Genomic DNA, 20,976 nt, shown 5'->3' with positions numbered 1-20,976 from the left:
TTTAACAAAGCACTAGTACTTAGGCATAAAGAAATTATACATGTGGCATGCGTGTAAATTCAATTCAAACTAGAAAACCATAGGCCATCATAAAACAAAAATATTAATAGTTAGATGTCTAATGGTCCTACTTCAGCAAACAAGTGCCATAAATCAGACATTCTGTTAATTCAACATATCTAATTTTAGGAGCTGCATGTCATGCATCATGTAGGAGGGAAGGGAGGAGAGTAAAACTTAGACAAGGAAGACCCGAATAACTATTAGAAAGAGGTAGGATCTATCTGATCTTCTTGTTCTTTTTGGGATCATGTCAGAAATATCTCTCAACAAACAATGGATTGCTTGCCTAGTAGCTATAGGCCAGGATAAGATATACTAACCTTCAACTTTTCTTACCACCAAATAGCCTTCAACTATTTCTTGTGGTGTTGTCTATATAAGTTTTTGATAATCTTGATTTTTGGGTTCGGAGTATGAATGAAAGTGGTGTTGTCTATATAAGTTTTTGATAATCTTGATTTTTGGGTTCGGAGTATGAATGAAAGGTAAAGTATCTGAACCGGTCAGATCTAATGAAAATTTGACTCTTATTAATCAGGCTTAGCATGGTTCATTGAATAAGGTAATATCAGCTTAAGAGGGTCTCGATATTAGATGTGGACAAAGGTTTAGACATTTATAATAGCTGCCCACCACTGAAAAAATGATGTTGACTCTTCAAGAGTACCCATGGCACAAAAATCTAGATCATTCGAATTGCTAATGAAGAACAACATAAATTACCTAATTTTGCTTTTAGAATTTTGATAATTTATCATTTATTCTTGGGGTTGTTTGATTATATACAATTACAATCGTAATTATCTGAAAATGAAAAATGTGCACTTATTACGATGTCAGCCTCAGTAGAAGTGGAATAAAAAAAACAAAACAAATCCAGCCGTCTATGAAAGCGTTACGCTTCCAACCTCTCATTAAAGAAAAACAAGGAGCTATATGATACTCAGATGCGTACGGTGGTTGATACACCGGCACTTAGAAATCGCACAGGTGGCATATATTAACTCAAATGAAACCGACTAGATTAGCCCACTGTCGCTAAATCACAATCCCAATATCAAATTGGTTGGAAAATCGTAGCCTCTGATTTGTGAACACTTTGTAGAAATAGGACCGTTGGATATTTTTCATTCTTAATCGTCCAAAAAATGTCTACCAATCAATTGTAAGAGTATCATCTAACCTTTATTTTTGGTTCATGATTCATCTGTAATTCGGACTATTTAAGTCGACTACTTGAATGCCACGTGTTACATAATTTCTAAATGCTGGTGTATTATCCATGGCACTCTGCTAGAGTATCAAAGTTCTTTTATAAATTAGCAGGATGATACAGTTCTCTGATGGTCAGCTGATGCAGGAAAGTCGACTTTTGCTTTTTGAGCATCGCTCTCTCCGATTCAAATTATCATTTTCAGTCAAGAAGATTGATTGAGAGCGAGGGAACTGTTATTTAATTGCGCTCTTGGTTCACTTACATCCGGTTGCATGCAAAACTAGCATACAACCATCATCATCTCTGCTTTGGGTGTGCTTATATAGGGCATCTGAGCCATGAAAAATGGTGGACCACCATGAGGGCTCGTCTATGAGTATGGAATTAAAATCTTGAATTTTTATTTTTAAACTTTAAAATAACTTATAATTTTAAAATTATTTTAAAGTATACTTACGGGATAATGAATGTGATGAATTAAATACTTTTAAATATTTTAAATATGACAAATGCACGCATAAGATGTTTATTTGCACTAAGCTCCACTATAAGATGACTTTGGCTCCAAAGTATGTCAATTTCAAGCTTTTGGTGGGCTACAAAAGCAGGCTCAATAATTTCATGATTGAAACAAAATCATATATATTTTTCTATGGTGTTGTAATACCACAGCTCTTCAATGATTGAGAATTGAGTGTTTTGAGGTATTACCAAGAATTTTTCCATAAAAATATTCAATCACACTTGCTCTTGTGTGCAAGTAAATTCGTAGGCTTAGGGGTTGTGGACCGAAACTTAAAACAAGAACCCTTGACTCAATTTGAGTCTGTGTGAGGGCAGATCAAACCATACAATAGTATCTGTGTGGGACTCGGATTCCCGGATCCCTGGTTTATTTAACCCTATGGACTATCAAAGAGAATTCTCGTGAGATCACTCCAAATTTAGCATTCTAGGCGGAGAATGAACCATGGAACACATAATTAGAACTTAAGAACCTAGGGACAATGAAAAATCCAAATTTATGAGACGAAGTTATGGTATGTCGGTTTGACCCACAGACTCATCGATTCGACCAACCATACAACTTTGGAAACCTGTGAAATTCATGCTCTGCCAGTTCTTGTCGGTCCGACTAACAGTCTTTAAAAAGTTTGCACATGAAATCACCAACCCGGAAAATTAGAGCTATAAAAAGCCCATGTGCCATTTTCTTTCCATTTTCCAACTGATAGACTGAAAGGGAGATAAAAGGGGAGAATGAGAGAGAGAGAGAGAGAGAGAGAGAGAGAGAGAGAGAGAGAGAGAGAGCTTGGAGAGTGAGGGAGATAAAATGAGAGAGATAGAGTGAGACTGGGAGCAGGAGTGGGTCGTCGCTTTGAGCCGTTGCATGCCATCAACCCTTCATTTTCTCATCTTCCTTTCCAAATTCCTAGTCGAGGAGAGTGAGGCGGTATCGTGTGAGGGCCGGCGGCATGAATCCTCCAACGCATGCATATTGCATGCCTTCTGTCAACGCGTGTATCTCGTGCGTACACTATCCAGTGTGCGCATATAAAGTTTTTAAAGCTCAAATTGTCGGTAGTAGCCGCCTTGTTGCATGCATAAGCCATGGGTGATGTGGCATCGTTAGATCGTCTATTAGGCTCGAGTTCAGGGTCGGATCGTGAGTCAAGTTGACTCCAAAGCTAGGTGAGTAGAAATTTCATAATTAACCTCTAATTTGAGTTAAATTGTGGCAATTGGAAGCTAAATCTAGGATTATTGAAGGCGATTAGTGGATTTTAATGATTAAGAGTCACTCTCTCCAAATTTTCAGCTGTACGAGTCATCCTTATCATAGCACACCTGGGTTGGAGCTCTCATAATCGTTAGAACCCCCATTCGAAAGGTGAATACATGCCCTTTAAGCTTTCACCGACATTTTAGTTTGGTATTAGTTCCGTAAATGCAATTGTATTGTTGTTTTCGAATATTTGGTAGTTGCATATAGCACTAAAATCTTGTTATCTGCAAAAATCATGTATAATTCTCTCTTCCATAAATTTTAACATATTATCTTATAATTCATGTGCTAGATTGTTAGTATGCTTGGAATCGTAGATATTGTGAATTGTTATTTATGCAAGTTGATTGCTTCTTCTATAAATCCTTTATATGGTTGAACTACCGCTTGTATGAATGGATGCTTGGACTGGTGGCCTCACCTTATAAGCGTTACATAAGCTTGTTTGATGAATTTCATCTTTTACCATATGTGCACCCAACAAGGTTTTTTGAGAAGAACCATTTCTCTAATCCTTTATTTGGACTATTCTGCCTAAGTGGCTTTTCTCGCGTTAAACCATTTATATGTATTTATAACTAGAATATTCATGGAAAGGATCATTGGGTTATTATGTAACCATCAATCTGGAAGGGCCATCGGTCGATAAGTTTTATCATGAATAGATTTCTTATAAACCGAACTAATAATGATTGAGCTAATCACGCATCCATGGCACGCGAACTTTACCGAGTAACTAGTGTAAGTCACGGGGTTTCTCTGGTCACAATGGGTCGTATCGTAGTGTATTTGACTGGGTAACTCCGAGTTATTAGCACATGTTGTTGACCACTATGGTATTGGATGTCCTTGGGTATTACTCTAAAAAAATCTTCACATTAAGTATGCGTCCACACACACACGAGTTTGAAACACAGGAACTTAGAAATTTTGAAATGAAATATAAATATGGAAGTCTAGACCTTGATAATACCTTGTACGCAAACCTCCCACATTAGGATGGCCCATTAAAACCAAGAATTAGCCTTCAGAACCTTTGCAAGAATAGAAAGCACACTGTCGGTCTAATTGACAATTTGTCGGTTTCTATCGGTTCGACCAACAATGGTTGATGGTCCAATCGATGGGTCACGTAAGTCACTTAACCCCACACAATTTGAAAGAAATAGTTGGGTATAAATAACCATTTTCCTTCATGTGGGGTATAATAACAAGTACAGAGGGTTCTAAGGGAGAGAAAAAGAGAGAGAGAGGAATGAGGAGAAAGCAAGAGAGAGTGTGATGGGAGAGGGAGACCTCACCACATCAAGTGCTCCTCTCCAAGGTTGGGCCGCATGTGCTTCCCGGCTTCGATTCCAAGCTGGATCCAACCTCCCCCCTTGTTGGGTAAGAGGCCCATAGCCTTGCATGGGTGATTTACCCATCTTCCTAGTGTTTTTAAGTTATTGGGAGTAGGGAATTACTTGTATTTTCGTAAATTTCAAAAACCCTAATGTTAGGATTTGTGTATTTTAGGGCGTGTGCTCCCAATAGTAGATTGGTGTGATTCCTTCTACCACGGGAGCTGTATTTGGGTGTGGCCTTGTTAGGGCTTCGGTGGAGAGCCAATTTCAAGCCTCATTCATCGAATCAAGCTAGGTGTTGTCCTAACCGAGGTAGGTAATCCCAAACCATTTGTTTAGTATTTAATTAGGGCCAGTCTAACTCATTAATACTAGGTATATGCTCTAATTTAGAGATTGGAGCATCTCCCCTAAATTCCATCTCGTAGGTTGCGCGTGGGTTCAGGATTTTGACCCCATGTGAAATTCTATCATTCAAGCTTTCCTATGACATTTTTTTATCTTAGGATAATCTTAATATTTGGATAGTCATGCTAGTTAACCTTTGATTCATGAAATAATTTTGTAATTTATCTCATATATTTTAAATCAGGGTAAAATTGCTGGAATCCCTAACCTTGGATCCTCGTGTATGAACACATAACATGTTTAGTACCATGCTTAGGATGACCCACACACACACACTTTTTATCATGTTTTACATTAGTCAATATGTCCCTTATCCTATCGTTTGTATGTGAAATGTATTAAAACTTGTTTTATGGTCACACATAATTATATTAGAATCGTATTCAGAACTATTGGACATTTTATATTGAGTTAAATGAAAATTCGGTTGTAGGATTACCGTATTGATTGCCATCACGGGAGAATTGGTTGCCTTGTAGGCTTTGTTAGAAGGAACCCATTTGTTGAGTGGTATATGAATATGTAATGGTAATGTTTACTTGTTGAATCAACATTGACTACCAGATACAAGAGTTTTTTAAATTGTTGTTTGCGAATTGAACTAGTAAATGTTAGTTTAATCATGCATTCATGGCTCACAGGCGTTATCGGATAGCTAATGTAGATGTAGTGATAAAATATGCCATTTATGAAATATTTTCGCTAGCTCTTGAACCACTGTTCGAATGACCCATCAATTGTGAGCTGGTCGACAGATTAGATCACATAAATGGTGTGATTTTTAGACATGAGCATTCCATGGCAGGGCCCATTATATGGACAGCCCGGATTAATACATCACCTGCAACATGTGCTGTAGAGAGATGGATCCATGCATGACCACATATTTCCTACCAACATGCTACTTGTGTAGGAAATCTGTACCACCAAAACAGTAGTCCCCCATGAAGGGCAATAGACGATCTGACTAGAGATATAGGTTTGGTCCACTTGATGAGCAGATTCTTTTCTGGATGATTTTCATGGTGGGTCCCACCATTTGCAAGGGATGGATTTTCTACAATAGTGGCATGTCGGCAAGTCAAACATGTGTCTCACGACATGAGCATATTTTCCGCTGCATGTGATCAGTTATTCCCAAAAAAAAAGTCATGAGAAATCTATAGAACCATTGCACACATAACTTACACTGTGTGTTCTGTCTAGGAAAGAGGACAATCCATTGAATTTTGATCAGATGTTGTGGTTGGTGAGCTCTCATTACCATCTTCATTCTAGCCATGGCACACGTCTATGATGATTAGGCCTATCATATGGTGGGCCCCATGTGGGTTTAGATAAGATTGTGATTTGGAGATTGGAGTATTTGACCATTGAAACCTTATGATTGGTCACTAATGTTTCTTTGTTCAAAACTTTCTAAACAGTCAAAATCAAATGTCATTGATGCAAGTTTAATCACGCCAACCCTAGATCCATAGCTCAAGTAGTAGACTGTGTGAAAGATACCTCGTTTCAACACTGAGGTCCTGACATCGATTCCCTAGTGGGGTTGGCTAATAGTGAAGTGTGATCTGACAGTGGGTGTACTAACAAGCTAACTATTAAAAAAAAAAAAAAAAACCTTTAAAAGAGGTTTCTGGTCCGACCAGTTGGAGTATAGGTTACAGTTCATCCAGTGAATAACTTCCAACCATTCAAGTTTGTGCTGCATCCAATCCACCTGATAGGTTGGCCTCATCATGATGATTACCATATGAAAAAACCAGATCCGCATATCCACTTATCAAGTGGACCACACTTGTATTATGCTATTTATCAATGGCTAGATGCTGGTTTGTATGGTGTGGCCCACCTGATGAGTAGATAGGGTTTTTTTAATAAAAAAAATTTATTTATTATTGTACTGGTGATTCTCGTAGTGGGACCAACATATTGAAAGGGTTGGATGTCACATGCATTGAATAGGTTGGAAGTTATAGATTGATACGAGTGAATCAGAACTTGTGGTCCAATGGGTTGGATTTGGGACCTTCTCCCTTTAAGCATGATTGATTACATGGTGGCCCATTAGATTAATGCTCCTAATCAATTTGAACGTGTGCCAACATGTATGGTAATTAAAGATGGATGGAAGAGGGAGCGTTCACATAAGACATCAAGCATTGCTGGTAATCTTCTTTGTTTTTTTTTTTTCCCCTCTTCTCTAGCCTTTCATTTTGCAAACTTAGCCTGGATGGTCCACTATAAAAAAAATTTCCCTGCCACATAAACCCATCATTAGGCTGGTGGGGGGCTTTTCTGCTAAATGAGGATCATTGTAGCCATTTTCAATCTCTCATTTGCAAGTTGTGTTAGTATTGGGTAGAGAGATGGTACAAAAAATCATAACTTGCATGGACATAAAAACATCTAAAAATGGAACGGAGGAAGGAGAGCTAAGGCACATTACAGTTATTATATTAAAGACAAATTTATGTTTTAAATTATTTAATTAATGATGAATTAGGTTGCAACTTCTCTACCCCTATGTTACAATAATTTTTTGCAACTAGGGATGGGTCAGATCGGACACACAATCGATTGAAGCCCTTGAACTTTAACAATTGCTTTTATTGATTTGCCCACAAAGGAATTAGAGAAGGGAAAAGAAGCCTGAGAAAATAGATAGATATGTTGTATTTTTTAGAATAAAAATAAATTTCAAAAAATAAAAGTTATTTTTAGAAAGTAAATAAATATATTATTTATTTAAACTTTCCATAAATAGTATGTATAGCCAGTCGGTAAGAGAAAGGGTTTTTGCTTATGCAACCAGGGTTCAAATCTCCCACGCACGCGCGTGGCGAGGGCTGCTTGAGCGCTTTTTGGCGCTTTATTAGGCGCACTTAGCACTTCAATCTTTTTGGCACATGGTTCAAACTTTTTTGGCCATGGTACAATTGAAATTGAACGAGAGTTTATCCTGATGATTTTATGACCTTTGTTGATTAAGAGTAATTGTGACATGATTGTACATGTGGCACTTATGCCATGTGTCGCTTATGTGGATACAGTTTTTTCTTGTTGGATAACTGCTTCTTTCTGAATGGGTACAGAAATAACTGCCATATGACAAAAAGTCATGTCCTTTCATAGAAGGCAATTATTTGCTGTGAATGGGTATGGATTTCTTGAAGAGGCACTTTAGCACCTCTTCAGGAAGAAATCCATAACCTTTCAATTAATATAAATCCTATATACTATAATCCAAAATATAATACTATATCATTTTCTGTGCAATTACTCTCGATCTGATCTCTTGCTGAATTTTTTCTAAACGTCTTAAGGCATATTGGTGTTAAAACTAGAGATCTGTTCAACACTAATTAAACGTGCAAATTTTCGTGTTGAAAATCGGATTAAGAGTTCATTGTATCCTAAAGACAATTTACAGATTTCTTGCGTTTGTACTTGTTGGAAATTCCAAAAAAAGGGTAGCAAATTTGTCTTGAGAAATTGACTGTTCAAGTCGAGCCTTGAACCTGATAGATCTGATCGTTTTGTTATCGTTTTCTTCTATCCTCCGTTATGTACAAGAAACTCTAATATTTCTAACATTCTAACAAGATAAACATGTAAAATGTAAGAAAATGAAATTTATAAGAATAACTTCTCAAGAGAAGGTGGCTTGGTAAGGAAGCCAGCGAGAACATGTGGCACTCATTAGTTGAGTGCTAGAGGGATGCAATACATCTAAGAAAAGTAAAAGAAAGGCAAAAAAGATAATAATAATAATAAAAAGAATATACATGTGTAGGACATTCAGACTCGCTCACACACTGTAGACCCAACCGAGCATGTTCGCGAGATAAAATCCCCAATATATTCTTTCTAGTATGTTATAAACCTTTGAATTAATATCTTAATTCAGAGATTTTTTTTTTTTAGATCCCTTTCTATCTAATGTGTGACAAGAAACACTTTCAATCAAGAAAATTAAAAAGTAAAAAAGACTTATAATTTTATTTTTTTTAATGTTTTAACCAACAAATTACTGATAAGGCAATGGTCAAATGGAATGTGATTTTATAGGTCAAAGCCTTTCCCATCAAATGGCTGGAAAACTCAATCTACTTGAGTGGAAAACTCAAGCAAGTTTCTTTCTTGTGACTTTTCTAAGTTTTAAAGTATATTTAATATTTGAAGAGTATAAAAATAATGTTGAGCTGTGCTGAGTCAAGGTTATCGAGTTATTTGGGTCCTTACTCTTACTCCAGTGGTAGACTCTCAGGAGTTTCAACACCTGGTTGAGGGTTCGAGTACCCATAGGTGGTGAAATCCCACCATGGCGTGAGTGTGTGGCGGTGTGTGTGCGTGTGTAAAAAAGAAAAGAAAAAAAAGAGAGAGAGAGTTTACCGAGTTATTTTGAGTTGAGTATGGTTTTCCTCTATTCTTGACCTAGCCATGACTAAATTGAGTTTTTCTCTTGTCTTGATGAAATTTGGCCGAGTTGACTGAGGTGACTCGGCTACCTTCTTCTTTCTTTGGAGATTTTTAAACTATGGATATGATTAATTACTGGTCTGTACCAAAGCTTCACTCATAAGTAATAATGTTTTAAAAACCAAACCAGAGGGTCAACATTAGAGCCGGGCAGAATCCGACTCGATCTGAACCGAACCGAAGGCCTGGATTGGTGCGAATCGAGTAGGACCACTCAGATCTGATCGTACATTGGATCGACTTCAGATCGTAGTCAATCCGGACCGATCCGATCTGAAATCCAATCTGAATGGATTTGATCCGATCTGATCCGGTCGGGTCCTATATATATAAGTTTTTTACATATATTTTTTTATTTTTTACTTTTTACTACCCATCTCTCTACCCGTCCCGAACCGAACGAACCCTAAACCCTCTTTCTCTACCCGAAGGAGGCGTCGTACTCACCCATGTCTCCTCCTTTCTCTCCTTCTTTCTCTCTCGATTTCCTTCCTCTCCTTCTTTCACTCTCGCATTCCCACATCTCCTTCTTTCTCTCCTTCTTTCTCTTCCTCTCTCTCCCGATTTTGATTCAGCCCAGTCGAAATCGACTGGACGGACTCAACTCAATCTGACTCGATTTGGTTTCCCAGACCGAGTCGGACTCGGTTTGAGTCAGGCCAGCAAGGATTCTGATTGGATCGAGTTAGCCCTGTTGGACTCGGTCCCGGATCGGATCGAGTTCGAGTCGAGTTCTTAAAAAATCGAATCGAATCGAGTTGGATCCAATCTAGTCTGACTCGACTCGATGCCCACCTCTAGTCAGCATCATGTGTTGCCCGGCTAGAGCTCACATGCTAATGTGATTGGATGATCAGCAGTGTCTATGTTCATGGTGCTACCCTAAATGGGCCACGGTAAGAAACTTATATGGACTAGAGAGCCTTGTGTGGCTGATCAAATGCATCTCAATAAATCAATGGCTAGGACCGTCATTTAAGTGTTATCATTAACTTATTGTCCACCAAAATTACCTTGTACGATGGATGGTTCCGATCATTTGATCATCTACATGCGGGGGCTCCGTAGGGTGACACATGCTAGTGATCCTGAGCCACAACATTTGGCAAATAGAACTCATCAAATTCAACACCTTGGGTAAGCTTCTTTTTTTAAAACCAAAACCTTCTTATTTAAGTATGCTTTCATCATTTTAGTCATTTTTTTATTATTATTTAAAGACGCATTTGATTGCGCCTGAATATCATGGTAATTCATGATATTTTGCCCTGAATTAGAGTGATTAATCATGAAATATCCTGACACTCGGGGCAATAAAATACACCCTAGACGAATGAATGCGGACATACAAGTAGAAAAAGCTCACTATCTATGGCATTTTTGGACCATCTTACAAAAATGATGGTGACTCTTCAACTGTACACATTATATAGTTACATAGGCAATCTAGACCATCCAAATCGCTAACCCTATTGTGGATGGAACATAATAAAAATGACAAAAAACATAATCTTAACAATTTGATTTTTATGTTTGTAGTCCATTCGGAATTAACTAGATGATTACGGCTTCTTGATTAATGTGATTTTAGAGAGTGACTGCATCCGCCGTATGACCCACAATATAGATGGTTTCGATAGCTATACATTAGTGCCAAGCATGAGGATGATGAGTGACCACCATTTTCTAAATGAGGCAAAACTAGTAATGAGTTTAGCTCCCAAAAAAAAAAAAAAAAGTAAAGATTTTTTCATATAATACCTATTATTTACTACGTCTATTAAAAACCGTTGACTTCAAAGTTTTTCCAACTAAACGCTCATCTTTTAGATGTACGGTTGAAAATTTTATTATTTTAATTTAATTGACAAATAATTAAAGAAAGGAATCCTTAGCAGTTTAAAAGATAATTTTATCCATTTTAAACATACTTTTCGCTGTATTACATTTTTTTTTTTTTTAAATTAAAATTTTAATTTTTTATTATTTTTACACACGCGCACACACCCCCACACACTCACGCTAGTGGAATTTCACTGTATTACCTTGATTGCACGGAGCGAACCTGAACTTGAGCAAGTCAAAGTTGGGTGGGCCCACTACCATGTCCTTATTACATTCACCGAGTCTATCAATTTCGTGAGCTCAAAGTAGGATGCAAGCTCCGAAATTAAGTAAATTCAAAACTTAGGTGGGCCACACCACAAGAAAACAATGGGATTGATTGCATACCCTTGAAATTACATTAATCGAACTTGCAAAAGTTTTGAATGAGGCTGATTTTATGTTTTCCTTTTATCATTATGGATATTATCATATGAACAGATTGGATGGAGCATAAAGATCATGGTGGGCTCATAAAGTTATCAACAGGTTGGATGGAACATAAAAGTTTCGAATCTACCTAGGTTTTTTAGCTCACATCTTATCATGAGCTCGTGAAATTGATTGAGAAAGTACTTGTCACAAAAAAATCATGGGGCCCATGAAAGTTCCAACGACAGCCATTTTCATCCGTCTCTATTCCTATGGTGTGGCTCACCCGAGTTTTGGATCCACTACAGCAACAATATCCGATAGTGGTGGGATTTACTGCTGCTAAATCCACTGTTTTAGCCTATAGCGGCGAACAGCGAAAAAAAGAGTATTCGCTGTAACCTAACATGAATTGGGGAAACTAAAGGAGCAGATGTCACTACAATATCGTGGTGGGCCCATCAAGATTTGGATTACACGGTTTCCTTGTAAAGCATGTGTCGAACATATGGTAGATGGCATTTAATCATGGATTAGCTGGATAAGTGGGTTAGATAGGAGGGATTTTACCATGAATTTTTTAGTCATTTAAAAAAATTTCATTCTTTATATATATATATATATATATATATATATATAGAGAGAGAGAGAGAGAGAGAGAGAGAGAGAGAGAGAGAGAGAGAGAGAGAGAGAGAGAGAGGAATGTTCACGTGCACCTTCTTACCTGAGCAACCGTGCATACCTTTGCACACGTTTCCTGGGCAGATAATCTGAACGGTACACATGATGCGGCACTCCTTGAAACTATATCGACCTGACTTTCAGCCCGATACAAAACTCCGGTGGGCTATAGCAAAAGGAAATAATTTCCTCCCTTGATTTGCATTTCTCTTTGCTATGGCTCATTAGAGTTTTAGCTCAAGCTAAAAATTGGGCCCATAAAGTTTCAAGGAGTGCCATATCATATGGACCATTCAGATTTTGTGCCCATGATATGCACTCCTCTATAGATATATATGAGAAATGGTTTTATGCGGTCGACCTCACAGAAGCTTCCCATGAGGTCGAGCCCATCAAGATGCATGTCAAACATCTACCCATCAGTCGGATGCACCATTCTATGATGGGCCTCGAATTTAAAAATCAAGTTAATCCATGACTTTTGTTGATGCAGTTTCCGGCTCACCCCCTTTCTGGTATTCGAACACCTGCATAGGAAGATGACAAAGGAGACCCTGACTTCCGCAGGGGACCCTCCGATGCCAAAGTCAGGCCTGAAATCTGGGTCTAACAATTTGATAAGGGCTTAGGGGTGAGAATGTGTGTGTACCTTTCACCGTTACGCCTCCCCTATTTATAGAGGAGATACGATCTCGCGGTTGTAGGATCCTTCCTTAGAAGGGATTGATCGTAATCCAAGACGATTTCGAAATCTTCGATCTCCTAGATTTCTGGGATCAGAGATCATCCTTCTAGAATCACGGAGGATCTTTAATACCGGGCCAAGATTAAGGCTCGGCTTCAAGTTGAGTGTGATGGTGAATATCTGGATGGCATTAGTTGCCGGGACTCGGTTTGTCGTCTCAGGATTCACTTCCTGCTCGTCAACTAATCTTGTAGTATCGGTATATCTGGATGGCTTATGTTGACTGATTCATGCGCTGACCATGTTATGGCCGACTGAGGATGGTTAGCCCTTAACTAGCTATTTAAGTAAGACATAGTTGATCCATAATCAATTTATTGTTGATTGATGGCCAACTGAGACAGTAGGTCAGCTTTGGGTCGGACGTAAGTCTGGTCAGCCTATACGTGATCTACAGCCGACCTAAGGATTATGTCGGTATTAAATGACATCTGATGGACTCTTTGAGTGTCCTTGAAGGTGCATCGACCTCTTTGAAGGTCTTGCCTTTCGGCTCGGGACATGTAGGCCTCGGCCAGGCTCGGCGCCTATTGAGTAGGGGCCATGTCAGTAGAATTGGTCCATTCTATAACCTGACTTATCAATTTGTCAGGCTTTCCCACATACAACTTTTATAGGCCACACCTCATACAAAAATTGAGAGGGATTGTCCTGGCATTAAAACATTTGTAATCAATATCCTTTGTTTCATATCAATATATATCTAAAAAATAATAGCAACAATGATAACCGTTCGTGATTTGATTTTCTAAAAATAAACCAATATCCTTCATTTCATATCAACTAGATGATAATTCAGTGACTTTCGAGATCAAGAAGTCCATTTCAGGGTACTTTCTTACATTACACAAAAAATATATAAAAATAAATAAATTTTTAAAAGAATAAACAAATTCGATATACGCAAGCTACACACCATACGTATCATGACCATCTACCGTATGTACACGTCCCAAGGCCTTCCCGGCATCGGATGGACTCGCCGTCTTTCAACTATTATCTGACACACTCGCCGGCTATTTCAGATTACCATCAGCTGGGGATACCCTAATGGCGGATGCGGAGATAACGGTGACAGAGGAGGGAAGTTAAAGGCCGTCAAATCAAACCCCTCCCATTCGCTCATCGAACTCGACGGCGTTAACGGCGTAAAGGTTGGGACGTTAGTAGTCGATCCCGTGGCGTCAGATTCCGGCGACCTCTCTTTCTTAAACGCTCTCTTCTCCACAGCTGAATTCTCGTCGGCTTCCGCTTCCCGACGCCTTTTCCCGTAGGTCGTCACCGGTGGATCAGATGGATTCCCTGCCTCGAGCGGGAAGTTGAGGATCGCTTTGCTCCCTCGCATCTGAAAAGCCGCTCGATCGTACGCTCTTGCGGCCTCGATCGCCGTCTCGAACGTCCCGAGCCAAACCCTGGATCCGCGCCGGCTCGGATCGCGGATCTCCGCCGCGAATTTTCCCCACGGTCGTTGCCGTACGCCCCTGTAGTGCTTCTTCTCGCCGGAATCCGGCGCCGCAGGTTCCGGCAGCTTGATCTTCGGGGCGGGAGGAAGGGAGATCTTGAGCGACGGCCGGCGATCAGCTTTCTGCTGGCGGGAACTCGATCTTTGGTTCAGATTACCGATTACTTGCTTAGAATCGGCGAGCTTTTGATCATGAAACAGCGAAAAATCCAAAAACTCGTCGCTGGACTCTTCTAGCTTCAAGTAGTCGGAGATTGCAGTTTCCGAGTAGGAAACGGCCGAGTCCGTACGGAAACAGTTCGAAAACGTTTCGGAGGGAAAGATATCGTTAGAGATGTCTGGTTTCCGCTCAGAAATCGGTGATTCCGAGTTCTCCATTTTGATTGAGCTGCTCGTGTTAAAGAGCGTTTCAAAAGAGGAGAAATCTTCGAGGAGGTGTTGACGGATGAGATCGAGAACGGACACTTCATCGATGGCTGCCATTAGAGCTCGATTCAAGGAGTAGAAGAAGAAGAAGAGAAGTTTGAATGGCAGTAGATAGGAGGGAGTGAGGGTATTTAAGAGAGAAGAATAAGGGGAGAAAAGCTTGCTTCGACTCAGGTTCTGAGATGGATAGAGGAAGGCTCGTTTTTCTTGTCCTTTGCTTTTCATTTTTTAATTAATTTAAACGGTTTCTCAGGTACTTCCGATTTACAGAAGCAGACATGCAGTAGATCGGGTAGTATTGGAGTATTGTACAATTATCTGTATACAGTACACATGTTACTGCAATTTCTCAATCTGGTCCGTCCATCTAGTGGGACATAGTGTGGATGGATTATTTCTATGAACTATATCCATTGAATGATTATATATTTCGACTTGAAATTATAGAGTATTGACCGCTAATAATTCTTAGTTTTTACTGTCGTATTAATTGTCGTTGATCAGATGGATAACATCATTCTGTCTTTTTCATTTTTTGAGTAATTTGTATTCAAATTATAAGATAATGTGTGGACGGTCCTGATCTATATATTTTCTTCCACGTGTACTACAGAGAGATGGATCTCTCGCCCCGCTGGGGTTGATATTTGTAACTGATTGTCTCTTGTGCCTGGAAACCGTTTCCCTCTCTCGGTACACCGGCCAACGGATGTGTCGCCCATGAGGGCCCACATGCTGAGGTGGAGGTGGTCCAGGGATCGAACAGCACATGTTCTGATTTCTAGGTTATTAGGACCACCGTGGGAATTTACTTTGAATGGATGAATATGACTATCACTACGTGGGAGATGAATTCAGGACATTAAAAGGTTTTCAATGGCCTACATTTTAACTTCATAAATCAGCAGTTAGGATCAAAGGGCAAATATCGCAGAGTAGTTATTTTTATTTTAGAGGCATATTGACGAGAGAAAATATGACTTTACTAATCCAACACAACAATATCAAAATCAAAAGAAAACAAAGAAAATATGCAAACCACACTGCAGGAATTTACATGGTTCTCTTTTAATACATTTGCACTGGTCCATTGTACTAAAAAAAACAAGGGCTCTTAATACAATAAGAACTTACTCTCTTAAGACAAAAAATATGTTACACCAAATGTACTAAGGTTTATATAAAGTACTATGTGAAATTATGAAATTGGTCTTCATGCTTGCTTGAATAACCCGAAGAGCATGTTTGGTCTGTGTGGAATTAAACGGTATTAGATTGTATTAGATGGTATTAGCATCATTATTGCACAATGATTGTATGTCTAGAAATACCATGTTATTGTAACCATCCAATCCTATGTTTGGGATAAAATTTTTGCTTGGCAAAATACCAGATTAAGCAAAATCATGTTTGGTGAACCATGGAATTATAATCAACGGACCAAATTTACAATGGATATCGTTCACTTGTACACATAAATAACTAGAATGTCATGTGTAAACGGTGTATATGGGTGGATGACATAGATAAAATCATGCATCAAAGTGGGGGGCTCACAAGTGTAGTGGATTTCAAAATCCACATAAATCACACATGGGATCAAATGCAATTTCGCAGAACTAAATACAATTCAATCCCACCTACTCTCAACCTTTCCCGTCCTCTCCAAATGTTGGATAGAATTCCACGAGACCAAATGCAATTCTATCCCATCTAATAGATTGCACCAAACTGACGAGCTTAGCACGGAACTCAGACCTATGCAAATATTGGTTAGATGAACAATACATCTTAGAGCCTTTTTTTCTTCTTTTGGGTTAGCTTGTTAGTACACATCCATGTCGGTACACACACTCCATGTTAGCCACCCCCACTAGGGATCATACCAAGACCTCAAGTGTTGAAACGAGGTATCTCCACTCGGTCTGCCAATTGAGCTATGGATCTGGGTGTAATACATCTTAGAGCCTAACACTTATATTATGAATGGTTTAAATAATGGGATCAAAATAGTTTGTGGGCAACATATGGGGAAACAAATGCCTATTTGATAAGTAATAATATATTTAGCTGATAATATGAATTCATTTAAGGCAGTTTTGATAAGCCATAATTCATAAGAAAACAAAGAAATTTATATTGGGAAAATTTTCTGAAGTACTATTGAAGAACGGATTCTAAGGAATTCCATTTTGAGTGGAAATTTACCCCTAGTTGATTTGCATTTTTTCATGACACGGGTTTTTAAGTTAATGATTTACATGTATGTGTGAGATTTGCTACCATTCATCTCATGGGAGCCACTTGAGCAGGCCATGACCCAAGAACCACATAATTCGGTTGATCTACCGATATATTGTATAAACATAAATGGGTAGTATGAAAGTGTTGAACCAATGCTCCACCTTCAATTAGAAGAACTGATCAAATGGACCAACAGATGAACGGTCTGAATCTTGTTCCTGTGCCACCAGTACGGAGACGTAAACGTTTAACATTAGATTTGGTGTGTGTTTGCCACCATCAACGATTCACATGAGTTGAGAATGGGCTGAGTTGCAAAAAGATTGTTATAAACCCAGCTCAAAAGTTATGTTATAGTGTTCATTTATTGGGCTAGACCATCAAACCTGGTCCGTTTTGTATTAGCTTGTGACTGCTTCCCCAATGAGTGATTGCTTTCACTTTTGTTTCTAATTGTGTAGATGGGGTGTAGAATTGACCCAGATGTAAAAATATATTTGATTTTTGGTATCGTCATTTGCCAAATAAAGCTTACAATCAATGCCTGACTAGAAATCATAGAATCACTAATGGGTTCGGATATCGCGAGATTTCCTAACTCAAGTGACTTATGTGACTGATATGTGATTATTAATTGTAAGGGTCTCAATGACAAAAAAGAAAGGAGTTATGTACTATCTTTTACCCGTACAACGTGAAATCCTTACTCTATGGGATTTCATGACTTTTAGAGAGATTAAGCAAAATTATGGCATTATATATCTAACCATGTTTTGCATAACTCACGGAGGTGAACATGCAAAAATAAAAGGATCTTAATCTTCACTTCGCAGAGTCAAATACTTTTAGGTAAGCGAATGTAACAAGGAAAAAGAGATGTAAAAGAGAATAAAAATTCGGGTTGATATGCAGATATGTTAGGAATGTGTAGGGTAAAATGCAATCTGAACTTAACTGAGAAACGATAAAGAAAATGGGAGATTATATGTCATTTTTTGTTTAAAATGGATAGTCGGATATCCCTGGTTCCAATCCTATTAATCTTACTTTGTTGAGTCAAATGACTTTCGAATAGGCGAATATAATAAAGAAAAATATATGCAAAATAAATTAGGAAATAAAAGTGTGAGCATATGATGTAGATATATTAAAAATGTGCAGAGTGGAATGCGATCTGAACTTGATTGAAATGTGGGAAGAAAAAGAAGAGATTAGACACCATTTTTTATTCAAAATTAATGGTCGTATATCATTGATTCCTTTATCTCAGAGCTAGCCTCTTAAGTCGGATGGTCCTCGCCTTCGATTAAGAATCTATGAAGTCTTCGAAGAAGATAACCCTACCCTTAACATATCTCACAACCTCTCACTCTGTCTCTGAGCCTCAAATGATAGCTACGATGCTAGTTTTATAGATTGAGACCGTCGGCTTATGGTGAGTTAAGGATGTGACACTTATCCCTAATTTGAGATTTTAACATTTGGGAAGCCATAAGAGGATCTTGATTAGGTATAAAGTATGTCAGGTGACCTTCGGTTTGTGGCAGATCGATGGTCTACTTGGTACCTTTTCTTTCACAAAAATGGTTCCTTGATACCTGTTGGATCAAAAAATGAAAAGTGATGATGTTACTGTCAGCTCATCAAGTTCGTTCATCAATCCGTTGGTTACTTCTGCGAGATGGCGAGGTCCCTTAATATATGACATGTTTGGATTTTTATGCTTTATGGGTTGAGTAGAGGCATATTTTGGCATAAATAAAATTTCGAAAAGAGTTTGGAGGACCGTCCAAGATTTGATTGGTCATATTTTGAATATGCTCATCAGGTCCATTGATTATTCTCGTGATGTGCCAAAAATTCTACTCCTTTGATCAATTAGATAATTTTCAATGGTCATTGAATTACCTAAAAATGATTTTATGAAGTTCAAAGAGTTGTTTGTGTTGGGGGCCTTGCACAAAACCTTAGGATTTAGCCCTCCAGAACAAATTAGAATTATGCAATAATAAAACAATTAAATAAATCAAAGCATCAACCACACACCACACAAGAGATTTTTATGTGAAAAACCCTCAAAGAGGTAAAAACTACGGGACCTCGTCCAGATCAACAATCCATTATGAAGAAGAACGTTACAACCTTCTTCACTTACGCAGAAGCGGATAAACAGTAAGAGAATAAAAGAAAAACGGAGAGAACTCACCGATTACGAGGACGTAGAAGCTCTGAGATATAAATTGTATAGTGATAACCTCTATGAGCATAACCTCCCTTTTACAAGCTTCATCTCTCTCTTTCTCTCTCTCACACACCTTTGATAGCCCTCTTGTATTTTTCATCTATCCAGAAAAATCCTAGGAACTCCTATTTATAGTTTTAGGAAACTCCTTTCCGCATCCCAGTTGCGAAAGGACTCAGATTTTCACAATCCACAAAATCGCGGAACGAATCTGCGTAACCACAACCGGTCGAGATGAAGCCACGATCGATCGAGCGCCACCTACAACCAGTCGCGCACCACCCTCGACTGGTCAAGCATCCTTGGAAAAACTAGTCGAAAGTCGTTGGACTTTGAGTTGAGTAAGAACTCGAGTCCATGACTAGTCGTGCACCAGCCCTCGATCTGTCGTGTAAGGCTCACGACTGGTCGAGCACGAGAAAAAATTTCAACAGCTTGGTCTCATCTTGGAGAGTTTATTTGTAAAGCCATAAACATGTATGGAATTTTGGCCCACAGGGGTCGAGCGTTGATTACTATCCTGAGTACGTACCATTTTTTAATTTAGCCATAAGGCTCAGCTCCTTGTCTGAATTTGACGCTCGAGCCCAACTGATTCGCCAGGCCCTTTGTGGCCTAAGTACATGCCTTATATCTATACGGCAATCCAGACCGTCCAAACAGGTATGGTTCACTGTAGATAGAGCATATCCAACAATCGTAAGGGTAGGACAGCCTTCACCGTCTGATTTTGCTCCTTCCATGTGATGGCAAATGGATGAATGATGAGGATCGTCCAATCAGTGGCGACAGCTTTTTCTCAATTTCAGCTATGAAATCTCTCAGTAGTCTGTATCATGCAAATGACAAGTTGCCAGCGTCAACTTGCACGCCGCCGCAACTACTCCACTGTCTTTTCTGCTTATGCCAGCATGCAAGGGTTTCGAAAGAATGACATTGCGTTGCGCGCTTCATATGAGTTCTATGAACTGCTGTCTCTGCAGTACACGTGTCAAAAATATATGGTAATCGGAACCATTGATGTGTTGGGCCACCTTGTGGATTGGTTATGGAATAGAAATTACAGAGATGGGACATCTATAACGTTCAAGTTATAATATTAATTCTCATTGACTTTGAACCGTTACTCGCTCTTCTCAGTTAACTATCCCATTTTAACCAAGGTTTGATAGAGTGGATTTTTGGCATGTCTCATCACGTCGTGGCCCATCAAACCAGCGGTCTTGATTTCAATAGTTTCACTTACCAAATGATCCTAGCCATCAGTTGATTAACTTGCTTTCGTAGAAGGTGAACTTGTATTGCGTAACTTTTCAGCCATGCATTGGAGGGACGCCAAAAATTACCTGCGCCAACGCACGCATGAAGTTCCTTTGGTAGGAAGCTATATGGGACCCGCAGAGATACCAGTGAGAAATCCACTCCATCCATCAATTTCTATAGCTCACAATCGGATAGGAGTCCATAAATCAGGTAGATTCAAAACTCAGGTGGACCATCCTACACGTAACGGCAAGGATTGAATGCCCCCATTTGAATCTACGGGGCCAACGAAGTTTTGGATTAGGATGACGTACGACTCTACAGTTTATTACAATCGTAATAAACCTATGAACAGT

At 38.9% G+C, this 20,976-nt stretch overlaps 1 protein-coding gene across 1 annotated transcript; it reads right to left on the bottom strand.

Moving 5' to 3' along the window:
• Window positions 1-13,704: 13,704 nt before the first annotated feature.
• LOC131248203 (ethylene-responsive transcription factor ERF105-like) lies at window positions 13,705-15,026 on the bottom strand. The gene has a single exon (XM_058248339.1). The coding sequence runs from the start codon at window positions 14,926-14,928 to the stop codon at window positions 14,005-14,007; it is 924 nt and encodes a 307-aa protein (XP_058104322.1). The 5' UTR covers window positions 14,929-15,026; the 3' UTR covers window positions 13,705-14,004.
• Window positions 15,027-20,976: the final 5,950 nt, after the last annotated feature.

This window comes from Magnolia sinica, chromosome 6 (genome assembly GCF_029962835.1).
Source record: "Magnolia sinica isolate HGM2019 chromosome 6, MsV1, whole genome shotgun sequence".
NCBI classification, from domain to species: Eukaryota; Viridiplantae; Streptophyta; class Magnoliopsida; order Magnoliales; family Magnoliaceae; genus Magnolia; species Magnolia sinica.
Note: the sequence above shows the minus strand (reverse complement) of the source record. Positions and strands in the feature narration are given on the sequence as shown.